Here is a 9,446-nt window from a genome sequence, read left to right as displayed (position 1 = left end):
AGAGCCCAGGGGGGATGGATGTGCAGCGGCTGTGAAAGGAGCCTCGGCGTGGAAGGGGGAGCGCCTGCCCGCGCCCGGGGCGTGGGCCAACTGAGCGGCACCCTTGGGCTGGTCCGGGCGCTTGGGTGCGGGGACCTGCCCCAGAGGGTCAGAAGCTGGTGAGTGTGGGAGTGCCTGCCCCGGAGCAGCCGGAGGAGACGCGTGGATAGCTGAGGAAGCTCAGCGTTTCTGGAGCAAGGCTGGTGTGGAGACTGAGCGGAGAGCTGAGAGGCAGCCGCACACCGCCGGGGTGGCGAGACCTCCCCTCCCATCGCTGCCGAGAGGATACGGACGTTGTTGAGGCTGCGAGCCTGAGAGGGGTTCCACGCGGGCACCACTTGCACCGTCTCTGTCCCAGCCCTGCTCTCGGGAGCCGGCGCATGTTGGTGCTGCAGCAGCCACCACCGTTCCCACACCGGTAGCAGCTTGTCCCCGTCCTGGTGGGCTTGGCTGCAGAACTTGAGCTTTCAGCACTTTTGCCTGGGGTGGTTTAGCTTGCTTTCTGCGGGCAGGTGTGGGTTGACACCTCCTGGGCTGGAAGAGGGATTGCTGAGCACAGGACTGTGTGTGTCCTTCTGGAGCGGGCTTGGACCTGACCCCTAGGCTGTGCCTCTGAGATGACAGATGTGGGGACAAACTCTTGCTCCTGAAGGTGCCCCCGGCCTGCCCTGCCCTCCTGCGAGCGGAGGATGGGAACCTCTGGGAAAACTTAGGTCTTGTGGCTGCTGAAGACGACCGGGGAGGGGAGAAGAGGGATCCATGTGAGCCTCGTGGCTACTCTGCCTTGGATGGGTCAGCGGCGGGTTGAGCTTTGGCCCGCAGTGTGACAGCTGAGCATGACGGCTTGCCAGTACCCCATGGCACCGGGGGCTTTGGAGCGGGACCGGATGTACCAGCACAAGGTCTCCTTGGTGGTGCGGTATTTCATGATCCCGTGCAACATCTGCCTCATCCTCCTGGCCACCTCGACGCTGGGATTTGCTGTGCTGCTCTTCCTCAACAACTGTAGGTGTCCCCGGGTGCGTGGGAGGAGCAGGGGAGGGAGAGGCCAGGGGTTAGGTCAGCAGCGTGCCGGGACTCCGGCGCCGGGGCAGCTCTCCCAGCGCTGCCAGTCGCTGGCTGGGCTTCGCCCTGCACCCCGGCGCTCATCGCTCGCCTGCTGCTGTCTGGGGAGAAGCCGGGGAGGTGACGGCCCGTTCCGCAGCTCTGCCACACTTCTCCCTGAGATGATGTTGGCTTAGAACTGCAGAGCGGAGCTGCAAAGGCGAGCGTGTGTGGGCCAGCCCTAGCTCCCCACTGTGCATGGTGTGCTCATGCTCTCAGCTGCACCAGCACCCTCTGTGTTCCGTGTCCCATCCCCCCCGCCCCGAAATACCGTGTCTCCCGACCTGCTGCTTGAGGTCTGAGTGTGGGTGATGCTCCTGGGGGACATGCAGTCGGTCCGTTTGCGAGGTGGGGATCTCAGCAGGGCTGTTTGGGGGGTGAGGGGCAAAAGATGGGCTCCTGTGAGTCCTGCGCTGGCCAGGGACTTCTGTCGCTCCCTTGTTACAAGGAAACTGCTGAACACTGGGGCCCTGTCACTATATGCGATGCGTGGGAGATGTGTCTCCTAGGCTGCTCCAGGATCCCTGCTTTCTATACATTCTTTTGCTCTGAAGAATCAGCAGAGGGTTGGGGCAAGACGGAGGAGTTTTCCCTGAGGTTAGGCTGTTGATCTGATCCCTGGTGTGGCCGAGTAGGTTGCACACTTGGATGTGGGTACATCCACATATTGCCGGCTGCTCTAGGCACTGTGCTCTGTTGCCTTATTATTGCACAGGTGCTCACCCTCCCAACACCTGGCTTTCTCTAGGCGCAGCCTGTGGAGGAGGACTCCATCATGCAGCGATGTCTTTGACCTCCTTGATGCTGGAAGGTGCCAAACACCTGCTGTGAGAAAAACCTTTAGAGGGCAGGCAAATCCTTCAGCCTAGCTTTAGGATGCGCTGCTTCCCCTGGTGTGTGCGTAGTTAGAAAAAAGCTGTGTAAAAGGGTAAAACACATGAATGCATTTAAAAAGCACTGGCGGGAGCAGGGCCCAGGTGATGGTAGGGAAAGAGCCTGGCCGATAAGGAGTGGTGTGCCCTCTGCCACAGCCTGGCTTTGCTGCCCTGGGCACATCACTTAATAGAGAGCAGAGCCCAGTTTGATACTCACTTTAGGGTGTTTTCCACTCAGGATGGCAGGGTCTGTGGAACTCTTCCCGCCCCCCAGCTTAATCGGGGGTTACCCAAACGTAGAGGGCTGGCTGGTGGCAGGGCTGTGCCACCTTGCTCTGGAACCTGCAGTCATGTCCACGGGAGCTTTCACCTTCTGCTGCCCCAGGCTACCCCTCTCTCCCACATTTGCCTTCTTTCCCCGGAGGCTGCAGCGTTCCCCGCTGCTGTCCCACTCAACCCAAATGACTTACGAGGCGGTGCCCAGGTGGGTGCATGTGTGAGAGGTGGTACGCAGCGTGATTTGCATCACAGCCCTGGTGAAATGGCACACAACAGGCTGAGGCAAGCCCCAGCTTGCCAGGCAAAGAGGGCTGCCGCCAGATCCCAAGCCACAGATGCTCCATCGATACCGGTGGGAGAGCTGGGGCTCCTGGCTCCTGTTCCTGCTGCTCCCTCCTTGCTGCAGGACCTCCCAGGCGTTCTCCTGGGAGCCGGTGCCTGCTTGTGCAGGGCATGTGTGCTGAAGGAATGAAACGCTGGCCCAAAAGCTGCTGGGGAGCTGTGGACAGAGGTCTGGGGGGAGGAGGGCAGAGTGTGCAAAAAGGAACTGCTGATAGCCCCGTGTTTTTTGTTTCTTTGCAGACAAGCCCAATAGTTATTTTACTCAGACGCCACCGACACCACGAGATGGTAAGTACACCGTCGCTTGCTGGAGCTCGGTTCCTGTGCTCAGGATGTACTTGAGAGCAAATGGCTTGAGCCTCTCGTGCTTCCCGCAGCTGACGGTGGAGCAGCGCCTCCTGACCCAGTGATCTATTTTGTAGCTGACTGGCTGCTCCCTGTGCCCGGAGCAGTACTGCATCACGCCCGTGCCCTGCCTTCACCCCTGCCCTGGGGATGCAGGAGCATGGCCCTCCGGGGCGAGGAGGGAGGGCAGAGCGACTGTCCCTTGTTGCTCCCTGGGAAGCACAGCAGCCCTTTCTCTGCAGAGGGTTTCCTGGACAGCTGTGGTGGAGGTGGGGAAGGGCTGGAAAGGGAGACGGGATCTTCCGTGTGCTCCAGCAGTTTGCTGAGCTTTACTGGTTCATCTGCTGAGGCCGTGGAAGGGAGGGGGCTGGAGAAAGGGACCTTATCCTAAAAGCAGCAGTGTCAAATCCAGTGGCTATTCTGTGTTTGTCCCCTAAGGGTCTTCTGGGATGTTGGCAAAAGGAGGGGGGAAGCAGGAGGAGATGCAGAAAGGCTTGCTGCTCTGCAAGCACAGAGGAGAAAAAAAAAAAAGCAAATGACATGTGTGCCCATGGTATGTGACAGTTGCAGGTGAGGGAAAGGCTATGAGAAGGTGATGGGCTGTTAGCACGAGGAAATAGCCAGAAACAGTGTTCTACCTCTCTTGATCCCTCCATTTTTTTGGTGTAGCGTCAGGGGAGGGTGCAACCCAGGGGAGGACAGTGAAGGAGGTGACTAGTTTCAGCTTGTGGGGCCCAGAGCTCGAGGCTCTGCATCTCGCCGTGGCCTGGGCAGCAGACGTCCTCCCTGCCGCCCCACACCCTGCCCTGAGAGCAGGCGTAGGCTAAGCAGAGAGGGATGCCTGTTCGGGGGAGTGATGTGGACGCCGTGTTTCCCTGGGACTCTCTGCTGCCTTAGCAGGTCTTGGTCTTGCTGGGAAAGGACTGGAGGGGCTTGTGCTGGCTCATGGCAGCAGGAGGTTAAATGGGCACAAAGCAGGTAGGAACCTCTTTGGTGCAAGTACGTGGGAGGTGGGCTGAGCAGCTCAGGGAGAGGTGATTTTTGAGGCTAGCAGAGGTTGCTGAGATGCTGTTGGCTGTTCATTAAATTACTGCTTCTGCTGTGCAGCCAAAGTTGAATCATCCCAGCCCATCCAGTCTTGGATCAGTCAGCTACTAACACTGTATAAATGCTACCAAAAAATCTGTTGGGCTTGGGCTCCAGCTGGCAAAAGGTTTCAGCTTTATCAGCATTAAGAGCAAAATGGAAGCTGGTGTTCAGCTGGACATCAGGTATCTCCACTGCCCTGGCCAGAAAGGGTGTGGGACTGTAACACAGCCCTCCTTTCTTTTCTGTCCTTGCTTGGGTCCTACAGGTTTCTGCTTCTGGGCTCTCCTAACAATTCCCTCCCCACCTCCAAATTTTCACCTTGCCAGTCCATGACGCAGTGTGGTGCTTTCCTTATTCTCTTCCAGAGTTATTGGTCTTTCCCTGGCAGAGCAGGTGGGACAGCACCTGGGTTTCCTATGGACTTGCGTTTTCCCTGGACCTGTGGCTCTCACCTATGGATTCCCTGGTGTCTGATGAGCAGCGTACTTGCCAGCACCTCGCACCTTTTCTCTGGGTTTGCTAAAGCCTTCCAGTTTCACAGACCTGTAGGAACTTTGGTTTTTGAGGCCATGCTGTTATCAGTCAATGGCTTTAAAAGCTGTTGGATGTAGGCAGGCGAGCACATGGTCAGATAATGTCATCGTAGGAGCTTTGTTTTCTCAGAAATTAAGGCTTAAAACGCCCTGCTTTCTGCTGGCAGGCTGTTCAGTCACCTTCCCCATCCTCCCTAGCTTCACGTGCACAGATAAGAACCCAGCAGAAAACAGCAGCCAATTAATAACACGTTTGTTTCTTTCTTTCCTTCTCTGATGGGGGTGGGGAAGGAGGCGGGGGAGAAACGGATGCTAGATAAAATGTGATTAATCTATAATTGGACCAGAGAAGACATCTAAAGCAAAAATAAAAACGAACGTAGGTGTAACTCCTAGCTTAGGGCTCCAAAATATTAGCAGCCCAGCCCAGCCAGATGACATACTCCAAAAGATCTCTGGTCCCCACAGGAGATGGAAAACTACCACCCTTGGTGGGTTGCCAAATGAGGCGCCTCCTTTTGCAAGTCTAATACGGTGCAAATGCCTCGCGTGGTCTTCGGGAAGCATTTCTGGGCAGAGGGGAGCACGGGGCATTGGGAAGAGGTACCCCTGGGGTGAAGGGGCTGGTCCCTGCTGCTTCTGCTGCGTTGGAGGGACTGGCAGTGTTCGTCGCCTGGGCTGGCTTGGAGACGTGGCTCTGGTCCTGTGTATAGTCCACTGACTTAGACGGGGCCGTGCTCGTACTTGTAAACCGCTGGGATTTGGCTGAGGTTTGCTGGGCGAGGGCCATGGCTCTCCTGTCCTAGGCTTGCTCTCAGGGTGGCTTTGGTGGGACAGGGTGGTGTGCTAGTGAGAGCTGTGCCCGGCTGTCCGACCGACAGGCCTGTTTGGGGAGGGGTGGTTGGGGAGCCCCCGAACCCTTCTCCCTTCCCCTAACCAGCCGCATCTGAGAGGGACAGGCAGGGGAGGGTCTCTGCCTCGCTGCACCATGTTCCTTTCCCCAGGTGGTACCTGGTGGTGTGACAAGGGTGGCGGGCGAGAATTCGGTGGGTCTTGGCAGGCAGCGTGCTCTCTGCGTCTCAGCACGAGAGTGTGACAGTGCCAGTGTCGAGCACAGCAGGGCCCCTCGGTTGCTTCTTCTCCAGCTGGGCTCCTTGAAGATTGTCGCCTCTTTATCTTCTGGGCCAGATCCTCATCTTCTACAAGTCTGCACAGCTCTGTAGTGAGCAGTGGGTTGCCACCAGCTGGCAGCCTGCGCCGTGAGCCAACAGATCTCTGCCCACCGGTACCAGCTGAGGATCTGCAACTTGGTATTTCTATCTGGAAACCCTGCTGCTGGCAGGTTTGCTGTGGTCCTTTGCCCTTCCAAACGGTGGTGCAAAGCTAGACAGAAATCGTCGTCTGCCCTGGCAATGTCAGACCTCAGTTTTTGTCTGAAGGAAGTGGCTTCCCTCACCTCAGGCATCTTTTCTGCAAAGACCCTGTCCTGCATACATAAAAGGTGCTGCAGCCACGACTGCTCCCCTGGTGTTCAGCGATGCTGGAGGTGAAAGACTGCGCCAGCCAGCAGGGAAGTGTCTCTAATTAGCACTTGTGTGCTGTTTATCTCTTCCATTTCTTCCAATACCAATTTCTACCCTAGAAAACTCTTCAGCCACACATTGATTTATAGTGGTCTCTTCTTCATTTTGAAACAAAGCCATTAATGCTGTTAACTCACTGCTTTCTCCCAACTCTCCCGCGCTGCTGGCGTTCCCGCAGCTGGGCAGGGGCTTGTTAAGCTCTATAGAGTCTTAAAGCTTGGCTGACTTAAATGCAGTGCTCCGTGAAGGCTGTTGCCTTTTCCCCAGCTGAGGGACTGGCCCGTGGCATCCCAAGCTGGCTAATTCTTCGCCTTTCTCGTCAGCGCTAGGCAGGAGCTGGGGAGTGTCTGCGCGGGGAGCTGGAGAGGGGGTGGATGTTGGCTCAGCTGCGGCCCCCCGGGGCAGGAGTGCTCTGGAGGGGGGGTTGGCAGGCGTGGTGCAGGGGGCAGGCAGCGTGGGCTGTGCCTTCCTGCATCCCCTGGGGTGAAATAAATGGTGGGGGAGGATCTGGAGGGTACCTCCTCCCCTCTCCTTGTTCTTGCAGCATCTGTGATGAGGGGTTTGATTTCTGTTTGTTTGTAGCATCCCTTGGTGGAGTTGCGTGCGGGAGGCAAGATTGGTTTTGTTGTTTGCTCTGCTGAGGGCAGGGAGAACAATAAGTCCTCTAGGAGCTGTGAAGCCAGGCTGGTGAGAGCTGGGCTGGCTGCTCAGGTGGATCAATAGGATGAGGCCCCGGGCTCTTGGGGTCAGCTCCCTGTCGTCCCTCTCCTCCTGCCACCCTCCTCCCCTGGGTGCTCTGTAGGGGTGTGGAAAGCCCTCTCGGCTGGGGTACTTGTTAGCGAGGTCTGCGTGGAGCGCGATGGCACAGCCAACAGCAGACAGCTCCGGAGCTGAGAGCAGCAAGCGGGACGCAAAGCTGTCCTGCTCACGTGGGAGCCAGGGGAGGAGAGCAGGGCTCTGCCTCAGTGGTGGCAGTTTTGGCTCTGACCGTGCCTGCGCACACGCTCTGCTCCCGTTCCTGGTGCAGGCAAGCCTCCTCCCCGTTGCCTGGTGCGAGCAGAGGCGAGGGGCTGAGAGTGGAACAATGCGGGGTAAGCTGCGGCTGGGGCCTCCCTGGCAGGGTCTGGGCAGTGCTCTCCACCCGTGCTGCTCTCCTAGCCCTGCTAGGGAGAAAGAAGCCCTCTTCATGCGGCACAGGCTCGGGCAGCCTGTTTAGCCCCTTTTGCTATCACCAGCCCTTTGGTCTGGCAGGTTTGGGTTTCTTGCTGGCCCCAGCAGCTTTCTGGATCAAGCCTAGGAGCGTGTCCTAATCTCAGAGCTACATCTTGCTTCAGCCTGTCTCAAGCAAGCATCCATCACGGATGTGGAGAGTCATGGTAGCTCTCCAGGGTGGTGGGAGTCAGCCTTTTTGCTTGCATCCATGCACCTTTGCAGATGTGTCAGTGGCACCAACCAGCTGTGGGTCCTGTCTCTGCTGGATTTGGAAACGTCCAAGAAGGCTGAGAGGGCTGGACACCCATTTCCTTTTGGCGAGCATGGATAGAGTGATGCTGGCTCAACCCGTCGCACCAGGCCGAGGGAGCAGCGCTAAATGCTTATTTATGGATGCATAAAAGCAGCAGTGACACAGGAGATGAGGACATCTGAGAAATTAAATATTGGAAAAATGCTTTCTGGTGCCTGGCAGCCCCATAAATACAGGGTTTGCAGAACTGGTCCGGGCATGGGGTTAGGCAGAGAAAATGCTGGTGCAGGTGGCTTTTCAAGTCTGCATAGGAAATCGGTTAGTGGATTAATCCTACAGTGCTCTCAGTTCTGGGCATTGGCTGCTGGATGCCCTCTCTTCAGCACCCTGTTATGGTTTTGCCTCGTCAGGTCCAGCTCCCCTTCCCCTCCAGTGGGGCTCCCTCCCCAGATAGCGTCCCCTCTGCCATGAAGAGAGACAGCCACCTGCAGCGTTGTGACGACTGGTTCCCCGCGTCCCTGCTGGTGGCTGTCTCTGCCTTCATGGGGTGCGAATGGTGCCGTGTGTTACGGAGCATCTGATCTGTGCCAGGGGGGTGTTAGGAAATACTCCCCACCTGGAGGTGACTTGATGAGTTTGGGCAGACCGTAACCTCGGCTGTGCTGCGGCAGCAAGAGAGCCTGGAGGGTGTGGGTGTGTGTGCCTTGCCGCCCTGCAAAGAGGACCATTCTGCTAGGGACAGCCAAGTGGTGTGGGGAAGTGGTGTTTCACGACCTCTCTGCTCTCTTCCAGCCCTGTGTCTGCGTGTGTTGGCAGCTGAGGAGGGGATGCCCGGGCGTGGGGAGGCAGTGAGCAGGGAGAGGCTTTACCAGGCTGCGCAGGGCTGTGGTGCTCTTCGGCACAGAGCGCTGGCTGTCCTGGTCTTGCTCCTCCCGTTTGATACTTCGTCAGGAAAAGATGCTCCTTCCTTTTTTTTTTTTTTGATAGTTTTTAATTAACATCCCATAATTCTGATGAACAGCTTCCTCTGGCCAGTTACCTATTGGCACAGATGTAGTGAAGGGGAAATAATTGCCTTGGGCTTAGAAGTCATCTAAGGTGCTTGCCTCCCCTTGCCTGCTCTGCCTAGTTATGCATGCTGCCCACAGCCTACCTGCAGCCCCAAAGTTAAACCTTGCAGTGCGTTGGTGGGGAGAGGGCTGGGGCTGGCCCACGCCTCGGGAGGCGTGTGTGCTGTCCGTACCCTCCTCCCGCTGCCAAATTCACGCTGAGCCCTTCCTTCTCCAGTCCCTGTCGGAGGGAATACTGGGAGGCAGCCTCGGGCTTTTAGTTTCCCAAAGGAGCCAGGTGGCTCTTTGGGCAGTTCTGCGCCTGCTCAGGGGGAAAGGGGAGGGGACGCTTGACAGCCCTGGGAAGAGAGCCATGAAAATATAACTTAAAATAAAACACAAGGTCTTCAATTTTGTTCCCTTTGTGCGTGGTGGTACTGGAACACCCTGCTGGCTTTGGCTGCTAATCTCAGCCTATTTCTCTTTTGACACAAGCCAATATAAGACTTGGATGCTGCAAAATGAATTCATAGCGCAGGCTTCGTGGCGGGGCTGATCTCAGTTAGTGGAATGGGAAGGTGTTGCAGACCTGTCTTTTTTTTTTTTTTTTTTTTTTTTTTTTTTTTTCTTGTCTGCCCACAGATGCATTTTGCAGCCCTTGGTCTTTTCTGACCACCCCACGCTCTCTTCCTTTTGCACCCGTGCTTTTCCCGGCCCCAGCCCTCTCCCGCACGTGCGGTGTG

At 57.0% G+C, this 9,446-nt stretch overlaps 1 protein-coding gene across 1 annotated transcript in view; it reads left to right on the top strand.

The window, feature by feature from the left end:
- AGRN (agrin) overlaps window positions 1-9,446 on the top strand; it is a 121,671-nt gene that overhangs the window by 53,563 nt on the left and 58,662 nt on the right. The window contains exon 3 of the mRNA XM_009274196.2: window positions 2,880-2,927. Coding sequence (XP_009272471.1) covers window positions 2,880-2,927 — 48 coding nt within the window. The remainder of the gene's footprint in view (window positions 1-2,879; window positions 2,928-9,446) is intronic.

This window comes from Aptenodytes forsteri, unplaced genomic scaffold (genome assembly GCF_000699145.1).
Source record: "Aptenodytes forsteri isolate BGI_AS27 unplaced genomic scaffold, ASM69914v1 Scaffold16, whole genome shotgun sequence".
In the NCBI taxonomy this organism is placed as follows: domain Eukaryota; kingdom Metazoa; phylum Chordata; class Aves; order Sphenisciformes; family Spheniscidae; genus Aptenodytes; species Aptenodytes forsteri.
This window is presented reverse-complemented; position numbering and strand designations above follow the sequence as displayed.